The sequence below is a fragment of the Pipistrellus hanaki genome, assembly GCF_964339955.1.
Source record: "Pipistrellus hanaki genome assembly, chromosome: 4".
Classification (NCBI taxonomy): domain Eukaryota; kingdom Metazoa; phylum Chordata; class Mammalia; order Chiroptera; family Vespertilionidae; genus Pipistrellus; species Pipistrellus hanaki.
In genome coordinates this window covers 12,693,329-12,715,316 of record NC_140506.1, presented here as the reverse complement: position 1 = coordinate 12,715,316, position 21,988 = coordinate 12,693,329, and the positions used below count along the sequence as shown (strand labels likewise).

Below are 21,988 nucleotides of genomic sequence, written 5' to 3'. Positions count from 1 at the left end.
TCTCTCTGTGTGTGTGTGTGTGTGTGTGTGTGTGTGTGTGTGTGTGTTTATTTTTTATTCTGTGCGGGTTTCATTTCACTGCGGTGTTTCAGAATATGATCTAGATGCCAGTGCTTTGGCTCTAGTGTTGCCTCTACCCCTCAAGGTGTTACATCACGTTGGCCCAGGCTCTGGGAATGAGCATGGGAGGCGCCCCCACTGGACCTGCAGGAACGGGCAAAACAGAAACCACCAAGGATATGGGACGATGTCTTGGGAAATATGTTGTGGTTTTCAACTGTTCGGATCAGATGGATTTCCGAGGGCTTGGACGGATTTTTAAAGGTGATGTTTTTCTTTATTTTATCCGATGGGAAATTTAGGTTAAGGTGGAATAGGTTAAGATTTATGTTTCAATAATTGGCTTCATTTTAGGGTCATCATTACACTTTGTAACACTTTTTGGTAAACCTGAATCTTAGCAGTGTTGAGTGGCTCCAATGCCAATGCCATTGGCCTTTCACAATGCTTCTTTATCACTGCAGTTTAGGTGCTTCCCGAGAAAGTGCCACGCTGTGAGCTATTTTGGGGGCACTCTACGCATGATCTGGTTGTCCCACTTTATGTTTGCAACCAGCTTATCTCTGGCTTGTCTTGGCAGCTGCGTAATTTCCTTTTCTTTGGCTTTCCAAAATTGCATACTAATTGGATTTTCCATTCTGTTTGTTTGCTTAGGACTGGCACAATCTGGATCCTGGGGTTGTTTTGATGAATTTAACCGTATCGATCTACCAGTTCTCTCAGTCGCAGCCCAGCAAATTTCCATTATTTTGACATGCAAAAAGGAGCGTAAGAAATCCTTTATTTTTACTGATGGAGATAGAGTGACTATGAACCCTGAATTTGGACTTTTTCTAACCATGGTAAGGAAGCTCTACTGAATTTCTGCCTCTTGTCACAGATTTTATACATCTCCTTGGTCATCTGTCACCTACTTACTATGAATGGAATTATAACTCTCACTCCTGGTTGAAAGCCTTTGGAGTTAAAGCCCATGTTAATAACTCACCAGTTAATCTCTTCAGGGAAAAGGAGAGAGAGATAAGTTGAATTCTCTAGTTGTCATTCCAGATTTGTGGTGTGTACATAATGGATCTTTTAATGTCCTACTGATGTGTGCTGGTTGCCCCATGATCATATCATTCATCCTAGGCTTTTATTTTGTGTAGAATCCTGGCTATGCTGGGCGGCAGGAACTCCCTGAAAACTTGAAGATTAACTTCCGCTCCGTGGCCATGATGGTCCCTGACCGTCAGATTATCATAAGAGTGAAGTTGGCTAGCTGCGGCTTCATTGACAACATTGTGTTGGCCAGGAAGTTTTTCACGCTCTACAAGCTATGTGAAGAGCAGCTCTCTAAACAGGTGTGACATTCTGACGTTTTTCTATGCAGGTTTCATTTTTCTATTCAGTGAAATGTTTTCATTTTGAAAAATTGTAGGCTAGGGTTGTTGACAAATACCTCATTGATATAAAGTAGAAAGTTGGACATTATAAAAACAATTTTGTATGCATAGACTTATTAAAAAGTACATTGAAAGACATTAATGTTCACGACATAGAAATGAAGTAAATACTCTGGAATGATTATAGATATTAATGTTTTCTCTTTATCCCACCTATACACTTATCATAATATGTGTTATGTGTTCTTATAGTTTTTAGCAACCTTTCAATCATTTACTGTTTTCACTTTCAAGCTCATTCAAGTATTTGGCCAAGCTTTGTTATTTGTATATATTAACTTATTTATCAATTTCTTGCACTGTTTGGAGTAGCAGATTCTGAATTCATGAGATTTCAGAGTTAAGAGCCACAAAATCAATCATTTATTACTTCTGTATTAGTTATCTATTGCTGTGTCATAATGTCACCACAAAATTATTAAGGCAGAACAATACGTATTTACTATCTCACGCTTTCTTTGGGTCAGGCGTCCTGGCACAACTTGGTAGGGTCCTCTGTTTAAAGTCTAACAAGGCTGCAGTTAGGTGTTGACCGGGCCAATCAGGGTAAGGCGCTGCCCCCATGACCCTTCCACTGCTGCCTGCCCTTGGCCCTCACAGCCGCTGCAACTGCAGCAGCTTTATCCAGAAGGATGTCTGGAAAGACATTCGGCTGTCCAATCTAATTAGCATATTATGCTTTTATTATTAGAGATATGTACTAAAATTTGGCTTGATTGAGTTTTTAAGGTATATATTAAGACAATGATAAAGCTGGGGGCTTAGCTTCTGATTTGTTCTTTTTCTTTCCCCCTCTAGGTAATCCTGGAATGTAGCTACTTTACTTTCTTTTTAATACCCCCGCCTGTTTACTTATCAGTGCATATGATGCTCATAACTGGGGTCTCAGTTTAATTCTGGTTCAGCATTTTAGCTTTAGAGACATATTCTTATGGGTGACTTATTAAGAAGAAGCTCAAGGGGATGTGTGTACTCCAAGAAGAAATTTATGCCTTTCTCCCTGTCAAGACATAGCTATTAATTCTGATCTAAGGGCTTAAATTAATGATGGTACAGGAAAGGACTCTTGGATATTCTCTATTTGGTAAAAAATATCTTGATAAAAATGTATTGCTCTGCTAACTGTTGGTACACGCTCCCTAAAGGCACATCAGCATTTTACTCATTCTGTGGTCAGATTGGTACAGCTTCCATGTGTAAGTTCATATTGAAAATAAGCCTGTCATACCTTACAATTTCCAGGTACATTATGATTTTGGCTTGCGCAACATTTTGTCCGTTCTGCGAACATTGGGAGCAGCAAAAAGAGCCAACCCCACAGATACGGAGACCACGATTGTCATGCGCGTCCTACGAGACATGAATCTTTCCAAACTGGTACGGTTCACAGATGGAACGTTCCACTCACTTAAATATCAGTTCAACTAACTGAGCACAAACGAGATGTAGAGATATTTATTTAATGTGCTCAATTTAAAACGCCTCGTTATCAGATAAAGTGCTGGAGAGCAAAACTTCAAATTACACTTTTACTAACTCATGTCTAATCTAACATATGCCTATTTCAATAGAATTTAAATGGATTTAAAAAAAAATCTACAGGTTATGTTTTCAAATATTTTGAGTCATTTTGTGTTTTAGAGCTAAAATCTCACTTTCCTGAAAGTCTGCAGAGCCTGGCAGAAAATTGTAGCTAAGTTTTACAAGTGTGTAATAATTGTGTACATTTCATTTCATGGTAGAGACTGATATTCAGTTTGCCAATATCAGTGGATCTATGTACAAGGTGACAGAATGATATTTAAAAAAAATTTTAAAATATAAGTGTGAACCAAATTATAATTCATTAATTTGCTACTCATTAAACATTCTTTTTAATTTAAATTTAAATCAGCCCCAAGCTGATTTTTTCATAGGAAACTTGTCATGAAGACAGTATTTAATTTTCTTCTGTTTTCTTCCATTTTTACTCTTCTTTCACCCTTCCCTCTCCTTCCTTTTCTAAAAATAATTTTTAACTTATGGGAAACATCTCTTAACTTCAAAGGAGGTGATATTTATTTATTAATGGTTATGATAAAATGAGCTGGGCAGGGTTAGGCACCATCAGTTTACCTGGTTATTGCTATGATTATGCCAAAATCATGGGTCTGATTTCTCTTTCTTTTCTTTTTGAGATTGATGAGGATGAACCCTTATTTTTGAGTTTGATTGAAGATCTCTTCCCAAATATTCTTCTGGACAAGGCAGGCTACCCTGAATTGGAGGTGGCAATTGATAGACAGGTAATACATTTCACAGAGTATCAAGTACCCAGTCTGTCTCACCTGGATTTCAGGGAATCAGGTGGAGCTAGTGCAGCCCAAATCTGTGGGTTCCAAGAGCAACACCCGGGGCTGTGACTGTTTTTTTTTTTTTTTTGTGGTGTATGTGATCAGAATATATTTTAATATATTATTGCTAATGAATATAGTAACATATAAAACAAATACATTCAATTTTAATAAAAATTGCTATGTAATTTGCACAATAGTGATTTCTGCTATTCACCTACAAGACTACTTGATTATATTTTCAGGGAATGGAGTAAAACAAACCTCAGAATGTTTAAATTCTATTTGTTGGCCTAGGACCTGGTTGGATGTGACGACTATTTTAAGAGAGGCTGTTGCATCCCAGGAAAGGGCTCTTCCTGCCCTTGCACAACCTCACGTCCAGTGGCCACATGCTAGTGACCCTGTTACTGATGGAAACCAGATTCCAAAACGAGATGCGATGAGCCAGCAGGGGCTGGCAGGGCTGGGCTGCTGCCTTGCCCATGCCGGGGTGGCTCTGTCAGTGTCAGATAAATGATCTCATGTGGCCCCTCAGATATCATCTTTCTCTCCTACAATCACTTGTGATTCCTCCCTGGGGCTTTGGGGGAGATTGCTAGGTATCTACACTGCGTGGCCAGATTATGATGATCTCTGAACGCATAATAATCTGGCCACTCAGTGTATATCCTGTATGATAACAGGCTAATATGCAAATTGTCCCCTTGACCAGGAATTTTACCAGCTGGCAGGCGGTCCAACTGCACATGTCCCCTCCCCCTGGCCATGCTGGCTAGACCACCCATGCACGAATTCATGCACCGAGCCTCTAAAAAAAAATCACACACACACACACACACACACACACACACACACACACACTTAGTGGCCAGGTTATTATGCGTTCAGAGATCACAATAATAATCTGGCCACTCAGTGTATATTATTAGGTGTTTGATTTCCCATGATATTTGGTACAGCTTTAACTTTTTATAGTCGCCTAAGAATGGAAATGAATTATGTAAGCCTTGTGCCTCAATTTCCTTTCCTAGGAAGAAGAGCTGAGGAAAAATGTCATAGAAATGGTGATTAGCTCATATTTATAAAATACATTTAAATTCCTTGAAGATATTTGTAATAAAAGTGAAATATGGTAGCGTTAAATAGGTAGTTTGCTTTAAAAAACAATATATAAAAGTTTTAGTCTTTTTTAATCAGGTAAGAATGAAATTCATTTTGCAAATGGTTTATTTATCAAATGGCCTAACTTACTGTAGCATTACCTAAAAAGCTAAGCATAAAGTAATTTGTAAGGTGAGTTGCATTAATACTTTGTAGCATGTGAAAAATCTGGAATATATACATAGTGTAAAGTGACACATAATTATTAATCAAATTATTTAAGTAAAAATAAAAGCATTATTTATAGTGCACTTAAGCATAGCATTCTATTAGTTAAAAGCATGGGCCGTGGAGCTGAATTTCTTGGGCTCAAATCCCCACCTCATAACTTTACAAGTTACTTCATTGCTCTGTGCCTCAGTTTCCTTATCTGTACAATGAAGATATCCATAGTGCCAATCTCATATTATTGTTATGAAGATTAAATTTAGGATAGTCTGGCAGAGAGTAACTTCCATACATGTATTTGATAGATAAAAACTACCCAGTGCACTTACAAAGAGCTTGACATTTACATGGAATTTCAGTCAGCCTGGCATGCTAGAACTTTTTCCAGTAATTAAATGTTATCTTTTAAGTTAAACATTTAAAATACATTTCAGCCAAAGCTGGTTTGGCTCAGTGGTAGAGTGTCGGTTTGAGGACTGAAAGGTCCCAGGTTCGATTCCGGTCAAGAGCATGTACATTGGTTGCGGGCACATCCCCAGTAGGGGGTGTGTAGGAGGCAGCTGGCCGATGTCTCTCTCTCATTGACGTTTCTAGCTCTCTATCTCTCTCCCTTCCTCTCTGTTAAAAATCAATAAAATATATTAAAAAATAAAAAAATAAAATACATTTCATACTTCAGTCTTTATTCTTTAGCTGCTCTTAAGATGTGCATTTAAGAAAATGCTAATATAAATGCATCCATTTCCCAAAGGCAAATGCAGATGTTTCTTATTAGCTTGCTAAAACATTGGATTATGTTCAGCCTGCTTTTTGTCTGTGTGCATATATTCTTTTATGCAATATATATTTTTATTGTGATAAAACATGTAATATAAAATTTACCATTTTCACCATTTTAAGTGGACAGGTTAATGGTATTAAGCACAGTTTCCTTATGGTGTAAACATCACCACCATCCATCTCCAGAATCTTTTTTCATTTCCTAGAATGAAACTCCATGCTTATTAAACAGTAGCTCCCCATTCCTCTGCCCTCCTCCCCCCCAACCCCCCCCCCCACTCCATGCTCTATGCTTAATTTGAGCATATTGGCAAGCCTGGCTTGCTGTTGGTTTGGCTCACTGTAGGGGTTTTGTTATGTTTTCAGGTGGAAGAGGCTGGTTTAATCAGCCATCCTCCTTGGAAACTGAAAGTCATCCAGTTGTTTGAGACACAGAGAGTGCGGCATGGCATGATGACCCTGGGGCCCAGCGGAGCAGGGAAAACTACCTGCATCCACACCTTGATGAAAGCCATGACAGGTACGGGGCAGCCGCGCTGCATTGCTCTGGGTGACACATTTAACTGGTTGTGGCACACTGGAATGCCCCAAGAGGAAACAAAGGTAGATACACACACATATTTTTATAGGAGAAAATGCTGCTTTACATTTTAGAGAGAACATATTACATTAATGGACTACCAGGGGGGAACATTTCTTTCCATCTTTACTGAGATATAATTGACACATACCATTGTGTAAACTTAAGGTGTACAAAGTGTTGCTTTGACTCATTTATGAATTGCAAAATGATTAACACCATGGTATTAGCTAACAGCTCCATCCCATACATAGTTACCATTTCTTTTTTGTGACGAGAACATTTAAGATCTACTCTTGTGGCAACATTCAAGTTTATGATGCAATATTATTAGCTATAATTACTAATATGCTGTATGTCAGATTCCCAAATTTGTTAATCTAATAACTAGAAGTTTGAACCTTTGACTAATGTCTTCCCACTCCTCCCCACGCCCCCCACACACACCAACTCCTAGAAATCACCACTCTGTGTTTCTGTGAGTTTGGCTTTTTTAGGTTCCACATGCAGTAAGTCCTTGCTTGAAAACTGACTTTAAGCAAAACGACATGTAATGAAAACAATTTACCATAGGCTAATTGATCCAAGCAAGATTTAAATTCCCATGGAATATGTTAATTATACATATACATTAATTTTCCACCTGGAAGCAAGTATTTTTCTGGGGAAGTTAACCAAATGCACTTAATTTCCAGATATCCCTAAGCTTCACATCGAAGTCCCTGGCCTGAGGTCACCTGGGGGTAATGGTCATGATTATTCTTGTAATCTCTGGTTCTGATTAGACATTGATGATTCTCTTTATAAGAGAATCAGCAGCCCTTAGCTGTGCCAGAGTTGAATTCCAAAATTTCACAGAACTTTGGTTGTGGGAATGCATCCTACAAGGTCCCACAGGGAGAGGTGCTGGTTGGAACCCCAGGGCGCTGGTACTGAGTTGCTGGTTGCTGGGAATTACCTCTATCTGATCTAAGGTCCTGTACATGTCAGATTTAGTCTCAGTTTCCTCAGCTGTGGGATGAAGTAATTCTGTGCATCAAACTTCCATCTATGGGGTTTTCACATGGAGACAGGACTATGCTCTCAGCTAGCACCTAACTCCACCAAATCGGAGCTCACACCTGCAGAACTTATCACGTGGTTTTCAGTGTGCTGATAATAGCCGGGATTTTTACGTAGCTTTAAAATGATGTGTTCTCCCTTTCAAATTATGCTCAATACGTTTGTTGTTGTTGTTATAAAACTGCCTTCTGTTAACTACAAGTGCACCTGGTACAACGACATGAACAAAATTAGCACAAAATATTAAACCATACAGATACATTATGTATAATGTGTTTGGATAATTCATATGGCATCCCTGATGTTGGAAAAACTCTTTGCAAAGTTGAATTAATCATTAGGCTATTTGCTGTCTATTAACTTGTGCTTGGTTTTAGTATTTCTTGTTTATTATCCTGTTCTTAGTTTTAATAGGTAGGCCAAACATTTGTTATCTTAAATGAAACATTGTTTCTTGCTGAAAACTGTAATTACCCAAAAGATTGAGAAGATAATTGGGCTGACCTTCTACTGAAGAAGTGCAAGACCCATGTATGTGATTTGTTCCCTCATTTCCTATTATGTTTTCATTAAAAATACTTGGAGGTTTTGGGAGGTTCTGCAAAAAAAAAAAAAAAAAAAAAAAAAAAGTGGTTATGTCTTCAAGGAGCTTACAGTGTAATGAATTACAGACAGGCACAGATTTCTTTAAGTCAACTTGGAATCATTATGAGGAAAGTTTGGATAATTACTTTGTGATCAGGGTGAAGGACAGCAGAATCTTTTCCAAGGAATTATGGAAGGGCTTACAGAGCAGGTGCTACTGCATCTGAGGTTGGAAGGCTGGGAAGCAGGTGGAGATGAGGCATTCTTACTGCAAGGAAGACCATGCAGGAAGCAGACTATGACATACCCAGGAAAGCCCATTGACATGAAGAGAATGTAATTGTGTGTGGATGGAAGTGGGGAAGATGATGAGGTATCGCAGATGCTATTGGAGCCCAATGCTATCTTTTTGGCATGACCCTGCTATTGATGTGGCTGTTGGACAGTTTCTCCCCTCGACACCAGCAGTTTCTCTGTTTTTCATCTTTTATGACTTTCCTTGAAGCTAGGGAACTGGCTCAGCCTGGAAATAGGGGTCAGTGAGATCTAATGTATGAGGCAGCCATACCCTCAACCAATGGGGGAGAACAGTTGATGGCAGATTGAGTGATCAGGACACTCAAGAAATGCCTAAGAGGAGAAGTTAGAGGAATTACCAACATTTTGAAAGTTAAACATTTTTTCCTTAATGCTTTTTCTTAGTGCTTTCATAAAAATATTATGATATTCTAAATGAAAATGACATAATTCTACCTTAATGACGTAATTTTTTTTTATAGTTTCTCTTGTATGGGTAACAGACCAAGTCTGGATCTCACCTGTGATTCTTTCACACATGTCAAGAGTTTGCTGGCCTTTTGTTAAGTGTGTTTAGATTACTAGTAAAAAGAAAAAGTGTTGCCAGTCTTATGAACAACGTTTATTGCAAAAGCTGAATTGTGACTAAGTTGAACTTCAGCATCATAAAATACTGCAAATAATTACCTTGATTCTTTTTGTGATTTTTGAAAAAAGAGAACTCTGGTTTAATTTTCTAAGTAGGTTTTAATGTAACACCTTTTCAAATGTGCACATGTGTGTACCGTATGTTTGCCTGTGTCAACCTCTCACATAGTGTGCAATATTTTAGTATCTATTTTTAGGGTTTTATACTTTAAACTATTTGTCACTTTTCTGATTATCAACCAAATGCATAGAATCCAGCATTTAAGAGTAGTTTTAGGATTTGAAAGATTTAAATATCTTTTTTGAGGTTTGCCACAAAAGAAAGATTTTGTTCCTGCAACATATTATTTTAGCTTATTTTTTTCCGAATGAGCAAGAACCCATCCCAGCAAATAAAAGCTGGTAATGTAGATATAGAAGCCACTTTTAGGTGATATGTCACATATGAGATGCAATCTAGTACGCCATAAGACAAAAGGTTTTTGAGCTGTGAAACTTGAAGAATTTCCAGATTACATTAATTTCTTTGTCAATTCCAACATGGCATCCCTTTTCTCCTCTTATGTAATATGCAGTTTCTTTTACAGAAGGTAAAAACAAGTGCAATTTAATCATTAAGATATGAGGCTAATTATGACAACTTGGAAATGCAGTAAGACATATTTTCAATGCAATTTTGGATTTTCATATTTTGAACACCTGCTGACTCTACACTACAAATTAGCACCATGTTGCATAATGATGGTTCACTCTACATCTGAGTTGTTTAAAATTTGCATTTACTTGGTCTAGATTGTGGGAAACCACACCGGGAAATGAGGATGAATCCCAAAGCGATTACGGCCCCACAAATGTTTGGGCGGCTCGACGTGGCCACGAATGACTGGACTGATGGGATATTTTCTACTCTTTGGAGGAAAACATTGAGGGCTAAGAAAGGTAGAAGATGAATTATAATACTATTTTGACATGTACTTCTAAGTAAAATCCTTGGTGGCTCTTTAAAATTAGTAGAAAACTGTATTCTCCATATAATATCTAAATTAAGACTAAGAAGTCATAAATCCCTGTAATATCTGTGAATGTTGAAATACTAAAGTTATTGACTAGTGTATTTAAAACCTTTTCATCCCTTCTCCCCCTTATTTTCTTTATTTATTTTTTTTGGTTAAGAAAGGAATTATTTTCCTTTTGAAAAAAATGTTCTTGTATTCCTCTGATTTCTTAGAATAAAAGACATAGAAAAAGATGTTAAGGAAAGTTTATAATAGTTAATAAAGTGGTTTTACCATAACTGTTTTCACTAAGTATTTTAAAAATGTTCTTAGTTAAGTACAGACTATTAACAAAAACCTGATTCTCCAATAAAATCACTGGAGGAAGTGGGCTTCTTTGGAAAGAAAATTGTATATATACAAAATGAAGTCTATAAAATTATTCAGATTATATATGGATAATTATAATATGTTTTTATTGATTTTAGAGAGTGAGGAAGGGAGAGGAAGAGATAGAAATATCCATTGATTGGCTGCCCCCTGCATCGCCCTTACTGGGGATTGAGTCTGAACCCAGGCATGTGCCCTGGGTCTGGAATTGAAACAGGTGCACAGGTTGAACCACACCAGCCAGGCACAAATTATTCAGTTTAGGTGTTTGAATGTTGTTTAAAGAAACTCATAAGGGCTACATTTGTGTATGTATGCCCAACCCTCCCCCCTCCACACCTTTGCTTGTATATTCTAGGGGACCATATCTGGATAGTTCTTGATGGTCCAGTCGATGCCATTTGGATTGAAAATTTGAATTCTGTTTTGGATGATAACAAAACTCTAACCCTTGCCAATGGCGATCGGATTCCCATGGCTCCAAACTGCAAAATTGTTTTTGAGCCTCATAACATTGACAATGCTTCTCCTGCTACCGTCTCAAGGAATGGGATGGTTTTCATGAGTTCTTCTATCCTGGACTGGAGTCCTATTCTGGAGGTATGATTGGAGTCTTTCTTTTGTGTAAAGAGGAAGCAGATCCTTTAGTGTTCGGGTAGAGTGCCTGCTGATTTTCCCGCAGACCCGCAGGGTGTGATTGCACTTTAATGCCACTGTTTATGGGAGAACCTCGAATGCTCTGGGACATGCAAATCCTGATTGCCCCTTCCAGGTTTCTTCAGTGCTCTTCTAATCATGGGAGAGCTGTGATTTCCAAACTTTGGGTTGAGGAGAATGGCAAGGCCCAGGTGAATCAATAACCCCACCAAACAGTGACTGAATAAATAAAATTAAAATTTTTCCACTTTGGGGATTCATGACATTTTTAAAAGGTATTCATTCGCATAAAGTTTGGGAGCAGCCATCTTAAAATATTAACTTGAAGAAGACAATTTATTAAAATTGCATAAAAGAGATTTTTATTAGACTCAGGATTATAATATTTTAAGTTTTACTTGGAAATAGTATTTCAGATAATTTCTTTTTAATGCATGATAAGGGATATTATTTTATTACTACCAATATATCCTAGAGTATATTACTTATAATTAAATTATAATTAAATAGATACTATAGTGTAAGGCAGAATGCTTATTAGATAAGCCATCTATAAAACCTTTTTTTGACATCGTTAGATTATTTTTAATTACATACATGTTTTGGAGATGATTTGGATAGAAAACTTATGAATTCATAATTTGGCTAAAGTAGATGTTTATTTTATATTGCCATTAAATTTTTGTGCTTCTATTTGTGTATGCGTATATCCTGATTTATAATAATGCATTTTCAGAATTTTCTCATCTCTAAGTTTTGCAAGAGTTTACATCTGGTAAAGTATGAAGATGTGAAGGAGGAGATTATATAGCAAAATGATACTGACATTGGTTATATCACTAAAAATTCTTCTAAAGGTTTCAGATTTTACAAATATGTTATCCATTCATTAAGGAGAATACAGAGCAAGTGTTCCCAACACTGGTTTTGCAAAAATAATCACCAGTGACAGTTCTTATAACACAGATGATTGGGCTACCCCCCCCACCCCTCCCAGGCTTGGTAACTACAGATACAGCAAACTCCAAGTCAAAGTGTATTTATGCGATTTCCCCCAAATACTACCAGTTCACAAAGGTTTTAAAAATACTTTTATGCTACTAGCTAATAAATATTGCTATTTATGAAATAAGCTTCCATTATATCTTGTCAATGTTGAGGGTGAATTGGACATTTACATTGATGGTAGACGTACGTAATATTTTTATATGCTTTTAACTAATGCCATTACTTCCTACAAATGAGTGGGAAGAAGCACGACTCACAGTAATCAGGGAGCAGTACAAGGCCGCGCTGAGGGAGCTATGAGAGGACAGAGCAATGGGGAGGGTGTTCATGGGAATCTCAGCTCCAGGGAACCAAGCTGATTACTGGGCCTGTAGTTGATGTTTTTGGTCCCATCGACTCAAAAGTGCTGTCTTGTTTTCATTTCATGAGTTGATGAAATATTTGGAACCAACATTATATTGCTTCTGTTTGGAGTCTTTAAGAATGAGCTGATGTCTTCATGCCGAAGGAACTTTCTTCCCCTTAAGAAAATACTGTTTTGTGTTAAATGCTATTTTTTTTGTTATGAATCACCTGTGCTTTCCTAATATTGGGTTCCACAGATGACTAAATTCTCTAATTTCTTGAGAATTCTTTGATATTTTTCTACATTGGTTATTAATTAAACTATTGGTGAAAATCTTTGTTTTTCATTTTGCAAAATCTGGGTATGGATTTCCTTTGTTGACCTTTTATTCTGCTTTGTTTTAAAAAATTATTTCCATGTTATTGTCCTCTTATTTTTTTTTCTAGCAAATTTTAATCAAGAGCTGAAGATCTTTTCCTCCATTTTGGATTCACAAATTGAGCATATGTGTAGTGAAGTAGGTGACTGTGTGGATGCTGGAGCCAGATTCCGGGTTTGAATCCTGGCTTTGCCACCTACCAGCTATGGGATCCTGGGTGTGTTATTTAAATTCCCCGGACTCCAGTTTTCTCATATGTAAAAGAAGGATGATAATAACTCTTACCTCATAGAATTGTTTTGAGCATTTAATGAGTTAATGCATGAAGGCATTTCTATCAAGGCCTGGCCCATCATAAGTGTGGTACAATCATTAGTTACTGTTATTAATCAATATTTTAAAAGCTTTTGTTCCAAAGTGACCATTTCTCTGGTGTGCTACTAAATCTAATTCATGCATTAATTTGTAAATGGACAGGGCTTTCTTAAAAAGCGCTCACCTCAAGAAGCTGAAATTCTTCGACAGCTGTACACCACATCTTTTCCCGCCCTGTATCGCTTCAGTATTCAGAACTTAGAATACAAGATGGAGATGCTCGAGGCCTTTGTCATCATGCAGAGCATTCACATGCTGCAAGGTCTGATCCCTCCGAAGGTCAGTGGCTCCGTTTTCTGGAGAATTTCTCTCTCATTGGCGGAGTCATACTGTGCAGAGGGCAGTATTTGAAGTTGCTTTTGTTAGAGCTGTGAGGAGGGGAGATGTTTCACACATGGGCCTGCACATTTTTCTTTTTTCCCCCATAAAGCAAGCCATCGTTTTGTAATTTAGTTGCAGGTTTTGCAAACCAGCTGGGTTGGTTTTCCTTTACATCAGTCTTTCCCAGTCATGGTTTCCCAGTCTTATTCATCTCTCCCTTGTTCTTGTTTTTGGGGAAAACTATTGACCCTTTTATACCTTGGCTATTTTCCTTACAACCTCAAAGCAAAGTTTTGGTGTGAGAGTTACGTACATTTTGCTCTTTCGGTTCAGGAACAGGGCGTGGAGGTCACGCCGGGGCACCTGGAAAGGCTGTACGTCTTCTCCCTGATGTGGAGCGTGGGGGCCCCGCTGGAGCTGGGGGGCCGGCGCCGGCTGGAGCACTGGCTGCGGTCTCAGGAAACGCTGGCCTTGGACCTGCCGCCTCTATCTGGGACCGCCGACACCATGTTTGACTATTATGTCACGTCCGATGGTGAGGACGCATACTTCCATTTGTATGTAGCGCACGAGGACAGTTTTATATATATTGCATGTAAAATTAAAATGGGAATTTTCATGTGTGAAGAAAGCTAATTGTTTCTTTTTCAAATATTGTGTACTGGACTTTTAATGAATTAAACACAAAATTTAAAACCCAAATCAGATCCATATTAGCTATTCATATGATACAATCAGTAATTTATATAAACATTACAAAGTGTGAAGTATATTTTTACCAAATGTGTGTGTGTGTGTGTGTATAGCATTTATATGTGCATACATATATTTAAAGTACATACATATACAGATATGAAATGCACATATACAGTATATGCAATATTTATATATGGCATCCTAGGGGCTTATATTTTTGGATTACAATTAAGGACGTGAGTAATGAAAAGTTTGTGATATTAAACATTTGAAAATGATTTTATGTACATACTACTTTCACAGTGTTCTGTATGTTCATACACACTTTTATGTTATTAAAAACCTACTTATTTAAAAGAAAATTTTAGGATTCTTTGAAATATTTCTTAATAGTACGAATTTGAAATAGTTTCTAGGGAAATTCTGACTCAGCTAACACGTACTTGGATAGTACTTAGATCTTTCTGATGTTAATGATCTTTATTTTATGGGGAGTTTTTGGAAGATGTCTTCATGAAATGTCAGGATGTCTGCTCGTTACAGTCAGTTAAATTATTAATAGGAATGGCTATGGCAGGTGCATGTTCTGTTTACCTCAGGTAAATGGATGCACTGGAACACCTGTACTGAGGAATATGAGTATCCACCTAATGCCAACCCGGAATATGGCTCTATCCTGGTGCCCAATGTTGACAATGTGAGGACTGACTTCCTCATTAAAACCATCGCTAAACAGGGCAAGGTATGGCTCTTTAACTTTGATTAAAAATTGCAAATTTAAAAATGTCACTTGAGAATGAGAATCTAAATATTACCCCAATTAGTATGCTTCTTCTTCTTATTCTCCAATAACAATATTAGCATTGAATAGGTCTCATTCATAACTAATTATTTCAAAGAGAAACCCATCTCTTTGGATTATTATATTACTTTGCTAGGGCTGGTGTAAGAACTGGGTGGCTTAAATAAGATACTTTCCCTCTCTCTCCCCCAACACCCCCTCCACAGTTCTGGAGGCTTGAAGTCTAAGACGAACGTGTTAGCAGGTTTAGCTTTCTTTCTGAAGCCTCTCTCCATGGCTCACAGATGGCTTACTATCCCCCATGGCCTTCCCTGCTGTTTCTTTTTGTATCCAAATTTCCTCCTCTTATAAGGATGCCAGTTAGATTGAAGTAGGGCTCACCTTAATGGTCCCATTTTAACTTAATTATCTCTTTGAAGACCTTTTCTCCATATTAGTCACATTATGAGGTACCAGGGGCCAGAGCTTCAAACTATGATTCTGGGGGGGAGTGAGGGGCACTGCCAATTCAGCCCATGACAATCATCTTACTATTGATATATTTCTTGGATTTCTTTCTCAACCCCTGTTGTAGGCTGTGCTGTTAATCGGTGAGCAAGGGACAGCCAAGACGGTCATAATGAAAGGATTTATGTCAAAATATGACCCTGAAAGTCACATGACCAAGAGTCTGAACTTTTCTTCTGCAACCACCCCACTCATGTTTCAGGTACCAGTTCTTGGGGTTGGCCTGGCAGCCCAGGTTTGTGATAAACTGGAGGCTCCAATCTCTCTACCGTTCTGCTGTGCTCGCTGAGCTGCTTCTCCACCCCCACAGCCATGATAGATCCCTGTCTTCCATTATCTGTTCTTCAACTGCAGTGGAATTTCTCCCTAATTAGATTAAAACATATAAACATCTTAAGTTATAGAGAAATGAAAAACTTTTATAAGGTATTGAAAAACCTAGATCCTGTTCAAAATATCTATGTAGAAAAGCCTGCAAAATTGAAAGTGGACTGAAAGAAATAGTTATTCCTCCACAGAAACCTACTTCCTCTCCTTACTGTTGTTACCAAATGCCAGTCTTTGAGTCCCTGTGCTGGCATGCACTGGCCCAAAGAAATGTGCGAGCAGGAGTTTGCAGTCAAGAAAGGAAGCAGTTTGTTACTATTCTAGAGGCCTGGTGCACAAAATTCATGCATGGGGGTGTGTCCTTCAGCCCAGCCTGCACCCTCTCCAATATGAGACCCCTTGAGGGCAGTCGGACATCCCTCTCACAATCCAGGACTGCTGGATCCCAACTGCTTGCCTGTCTGCCAGCCTGATCACCCTATAACCACTCCCTTGCCAGCCTGATCGATGCCTAACTGCTCCCTTGCCATCCCAATTGCCCCAACTGCCCTCCCCAGCAGGCATTGTCACCCCTAACTGTCTTCCTCTGCCAGGCTGTTCACCCCCAACTAGCCTCCCCTGAAAGTATGGCCACCCTTAATTGTACTCCCCTGCAGGCCTGGTAGCCTCTAACTGCCCTCCCATGCCTGCCTGGTCACCCCTAACTGCCCTCCCCTGTAGGCCTGGTATCCCCCAACTGCCCTCCCCTGCTGGCCATCTTGTAGTGGCCATCTTTGACCACATGGGGGCAGCCATCTTGTTTAGAGTGATGGTCAATTTGCATAAGAAAGGGCTTAGCATAGAAGAGGCAACAGGAGAGCCTAGGCTGGGCTGCCCTCACTCCCTGGGAAGTCAGAGAAAAGGGGGCTTTGGGAATAGGGTCAGGGTTTAGTCTGGAATGAGCTGCCACTGCCCATTGCTACCCTGGTTGCAAGCCTCACGGGGTCCTTTAGAGTTTAGGAGATGTGTGCCTGTGAGGAAAGGAAAGAGGGAAGAAGAAGGGAAAAGGAATGGCGGGAGCTGCTCCCCAGAGGGAGAGCGCATGTCGGGTTCTTTGTCTGCAGGCTTTTATGTCTCTCTTGTAGGTGGGACTCTTAGAGGAGGCGGCAGGGGAAGGTTTCAGCAGAATAGTCATGTTTTCTAGTCATGCTCCTTTAGGGTGGTGGTCTCCACTGATTGGCCAGTGTCAGGTCCCTAGTCATTGCAGCTGGTCCTGGTGTCACTCACCTGGATTTGCTGCTTTTCTGGGTCTGGAGCTGAAATACAGCTGGGGCCTAGATGTTCTCGCTAGGGCGGTGACCTTCTGTATCTGTGTACCTGCCAGTTTGTTCAGCTACCTGCCTGTTTCCCTGTGACCTGTCCTGGCTTACTGGTCTCTCAAAGGGAAGGTCTGGGTGGAAGGGACCCAGCAGTGGTATTTTGTGTTTGGGGAACAGCACATTAAAGTATCCCAGGCTGGCAAGATGCCAACATTGTAAACATTCCTTGATATTCTACATTTAAAGAACTTCTGTTACTTTTACTTTAGGAGTATATTCTCTTTACAAGTTAAAATTGTAATTCTACTTGTGGATGCAGATTTTAAAATCAAAGCATGATTTGTATTTTTTTTTCTTCTTCATTATGTTGGGTAATTGTCTAGCTATTCCCTTTTTTTTTGAGACTGGATTAAATCTTTAGGACTGCAGTACAATTCTAATAGAAACCACCTGGAGTCACTAAAGACTTTACAAATGAAGGGCTAAGGCTCCCACAAGACTCCCTCACTTCAAATAACAGTCTCAGGCTCAAGGGGTCCAGCCCTTCAGCTCTTGGGAACAACTGCCTACAAATTCTGGGGTCCATATGACCCTCTCAGTTTTGATAATTCACTAGAATGACTCGCAGAGTGTAGGAAAATGCTGTGCCTTGGGTTATGGTTTTAGCCGGGATCGGTTTGGCTCAGTGGATAGAGCGTCGGCCTGCGGACTGAAAGGTCCCGGGTTCAATTCTGGTCAAGGGCATGTACCTTGGTTGTGGTACACCCCAGTGGGGGGTGTGCAAGAGACAGCTGGTTGGTGTTTCTCTCTCATCGATGTTTCTAATTCTCTGTACCTCTCAATTCCTCTCTGTGTAAAATCAATTAAAAAAAATAGGGTTATGGTTTTAAAGTAAAAGTTATGAATCAGGATCAGCCAAATAAAGACACATGGGGCAAAGTTTGGGAGGCAAATGCTTACCTGCTGTGTCCCCAGAATGCATTACTCTCTAACCACATGGTGTATATCAACAACCAGAAAGCTCACTTGAAGTACGGTATCCAGAGTTTTTATTGGGTTTCATTACGTAGGCATGGTTGGTTGAATCATTGGCTATGTAAGTGATGGAACTCAGTCTCCAAGTCTTCTCCCATCCAAGGAGATAAGCTGATAACTCATACCCCAAAGTCCCAATCCTCATATGGTTTTTCTGACATGTGTGTTCTGAGGGACCCACTGTGAATTACAGAAATATTCCTGTTACTCAGGAAATCCCATGGATTTAAAGGCTCTCTCCTAAGACCTGGGGAGAAGTCCAGCCACCTTTTTTAGTATAGAATAAGACCTGTTTAGTAACTCTTGGTGACATTTACCTCTTTAAGGTGGTAAAGATCTGTGGTCTATGTCTCTTATATGTACCCTGACTGGGGATTGAACCTGTAACGTTGGCATATGTCTCTTTAACATGATATATTTATTAATTTTTTTCTGGAAAAAAATTATCTAGTGTATTATCTAGAAAGCAACCGCTTTGTTGATATGCAAGCTCATAAACTATATAATATACTTCTAACAATGGTACCATATTGAAGTGTGACGATAAGAAGAATTATGAAGCAGGATTTTCTGATTCACAACTACTTTAGACCAATTCCCTCCTGCCCCTCAGTGTGGCGGTGGTATCAGCAATTCTTTCGTTTATGTTCAGAAACATCACAGGATCATATACTCCGTTTAGTGTCTGTTTTGACTGCTGAGCACTCAAGCTTTTGATTAAGTTAGAGTCATTAGTTTTAGGAAGCTTTCGATTAGCCAAACTGCTGTAATTAACATTCTCACTGTAATTTACAGCCTTTTATGCTAAACATGGGCTGATGGAGCCACTCATTTGTCTCCGTATCTCCTACTTATCTGAATCCAAACCAAGTTGAAAGTCTAGATGAGAAAACAGCACTGTCCAATCATCCTGTGCTGCCGTGATAGCACACAGTCTATTCAGGACACATTTACTTTCATCAGGGTTTCCTTTCTGTATGCTATCACTCTCATATCTTTCATCAGTAGAAGGACTGGCTGTATGTCCCTCTTTGCCTGGGACAGTCTAGTTTACTTCCGTTGTCTGAGATTAATAATTAATGGCATGCCCTGTCATGATCAAAAGTATGTGCTTTGGGCAAAAATTACATGTCACCCTATTCTTTGGTGGAGAGAATTTAGTTGGTCTTTTTAAAAAATATATATATTTTATTGATTTTTTTACAGAGAGGAAGGGAGAGGGATAGAGAGTTAGAAACATCGATGAGAGAGAAACATTGATCAGCTGCCGCCTGCACACCTCTTACTGGGGATGTGCTCACAACCAAGATACATGCTCTTGACAGGAATTGAACCTGGGACCTTTCAGTCTGCAGGGCGATGCTCTAGCCACTGAGCCAAACCGATTAGGGCTCAGTTGGTCTTGAAAATTAGATTTCTTTTCACAAGCAAATACTGTTTTAATGTATTTTTCTATTTTTTTAAAGAGTAACCCATACATATCTTTCAAAATTTAAGCAATACAGAAAGGTAAGAAGAAAGTGAAAGTTTCTTAAGAGAATTTCTAAATTCTGAATTTATCTCTTCTAAAAATAATCATAAAGTGTTTTGAATGTAACAGTGTTATAAATGGTTTGCATATCAATAGATTTTTTTTTCTTAGAAAAATAAGAATCAAAGAGCTGGGAAGGAAATTCCATATTTTTTTCTAGACTCAGAACTGTGTTTTAAAATGCAATTTTAGGCAGAAGGCTAAGCTACAAAACAAGGAGCCAAGGATTTGCTGTGGTAGGATTGGAGCTGGGCTTCTGAGACCCCTTCTAGTCTCATCCTTGGTTCCTGCAGCAGTCCCTGCATTGGCAGAACATTCTTCTGACTCCTCAAAACACAATTGGAAGACTATTTTGCAGAGGGAGATTATGTGGAAGTATTTTTTCATGGTGAAGTTCCCTAAAAATGTCAGGTTTTACTGTTAATATTAATGCACTCAGATGGAGGGAGATTAAAGTATCTGAGTTCACACAGTTGGTAGCAAAACCCGAGAGAGAAAACTGATTCCAATGCCTTCCATGGTGCTTTCCCAGCTCACCCATGTGTTTCCTTCTAATGGCTGTTCTTTATCCACATTGATATTCAAATAATTGATTCATTACTTAGTAGTGCATTTGTTTTATTTTTGCTTTGTAATTATGCACCATTGCATTTTGAGATACCATTTTACTATTTATAGTGTACATTTTAAGTCTTAGTCTAAGACCATTTTCATTTGGTTTGCATGAATTGTAATAACACGGGAAGATCTTACATAGGCAGTAGATTTATTTTGTATCCAAGATGCATTTATTGGGATTGTTCCCCACTCACCTCCACTCAGGTGCTTTGACTTCTGCTTCCTTCCGAAGGAGCATCCTCTGCAAACCTTGCCTTTCCTCCTGTTGGCTGACAGAGGACCGTGGGACACCAACACATGCAACTATCATTGGTGCATGACTAAAGATGGTGGTGATTTCATAGCATCCTGGGCATTTAACATCCAGATAGTAGGGACTGGACTCTGTACCAGGCGCTTCTTCTTGTGCTTTGTCTTCTCTCTTCTTGGAGAGGAATGAAGGAGGCATGCTGACGTGGGGATGTCATTACCCACCAGAAAGCTAGGCAGTAGATTTTTTAATAAAGAGAATAAACTCTCCATTTTTATGTTTTAGCTAAATACTAGTAGCAGATAAATGGAAGCATAAAATTAAGTATATTTCATATTTCAATATAATTAGATGTAAAATGTATGGAAAATGATTCAAGTGCTGATATATAGAGATATGTACAGTAATAATAAAATATCTCTTTTTTATAATACATTAAGGTCACTAAGTGCTTTCATATATATATTTTATCATTATATCATATGCCTATATACACATATGTGGATATATGTATGATTTATGCATCGTTACATACACTCCCACTTTTGAGCTGTGATTTAGACATACTAAGTGACTTACATCAAATGACAATGTTAGTGGGAGAAGTACTAGTAGCAGTTGAATCCTTTTTTTTTTTTTTTCTGACTGAAACCTAATCAAAGCTATTGAATAGGCCATGCCGGTTATGCAGGTTTATGCTATGTCCCATTCACAGAGACGGTCATATGAATGGTAAATCCAAAAATTGGGCAGTGCACAACCTCCTCAGCTGTATGGAACCCTGCCAGTACCCCTTCCAATGCAATCCATCTCCCTCTGTCAGACTGGAGTAGGCATGTACACAATCAGGCGTAGCTGATGTGATAAGTGCTGCTCGTGGTGTAATGTAAGCATTGGATAGCCCAGAGGAAGGGGGATGAGTTTCTTTAGGGGATTACAGAAATCAGTATAATGAAAGAATTGATCATGATCTGGGGAAATTGAATATTTCTGTTATATTAATTTCCGGAATTATAGAGGCTTAATAATCTATTAAGAAATTAATTGAGAAAATTGAATTGCCCCAGTAGCTCTTAGGACTGCTAGCTTAGAATGGAGAGGGGCAGCTTTCCTCACCTCCATTCCTCTATTTCTAAGTCTGTCTGGATCCCTAAACATATAGTTTTTATTTCTTAAAGCACCACTGACATAACTGGGATAACCCTGGTTTTCCATCTGTGTATGAGATAAACAACAACACTGGGGTCCTTTGTTTGGTTCTGTAAATTGCTTGCGATGATGTCATGCTGACTACCATTCCCAGATTTCAAAGTAAATTTTTTTTTGTTTAT

At 38.8% G+C, this 21,988-nt stretch overlaps 1 protein-coding gene across 4 annotated transcripts in view; it reads left to right on the top strand.

The window, feature by feature from the left end:
* Positions 1 to 21,988, top strand: part of DNAH5 (dynein axonemal heavy chain 5) — a 210,628-nt gene that overhangs the window by 121,318 nt on the left and 67,322 nt on the right. For 3 of the 4 annotated variants that reach the window (XM_084881713.1, XM_084881711.1, XM_084881710.1), the window contains exons 36-47: positions 146 to 324; positions 715 to 902; positions 1,209 to 1,403; positions 2,748 to 2,882; positions 3,683 to 3,790; positions 6,317 to 6,470; positions 9,915 to 10,061; positions 10,866 to 11,107; positions 13,375 to 13,551; positions 13,927 to 14,128; positions 14,889 to 15,031; positions 15,666 to 15,800. In XM_084881713.1, coding sequence (XP_084737839.1) covers positions 146 to 324; positions 715 to 902; positions 1,209 to 1,403; positions 2,748 to 2,882; positions 3,683 to 3,790; positions 6,317 to 6,470; positions 9,915 to 10,061; positions 10,866 to 11,107; positions 13,375 to 13,551; positions 13,927 to 14,128; positions 14,889 to 15,031; positions 15,666 to 15,800 — 2,005 coding nt within the window. The remainder of the gene's footprint in view (positions 1 to 145; positions 325 to 714; positions 903 to 1,208; positions 1,404 to 2,747; positions 2,883 to 3,682; positions 3,791 to 6,316; positions 6,471 to 9,914; positions 10,062 to 10,865; positions 11,108 to 13,374; positions 13,552 to 13,926; positions 14,129 to 14,888; positions 15,032 to 15,665; positions 15,801 to 21,988) is intronic. The other variant, XM_084881712.1, reaches the window with a different exon arrangement.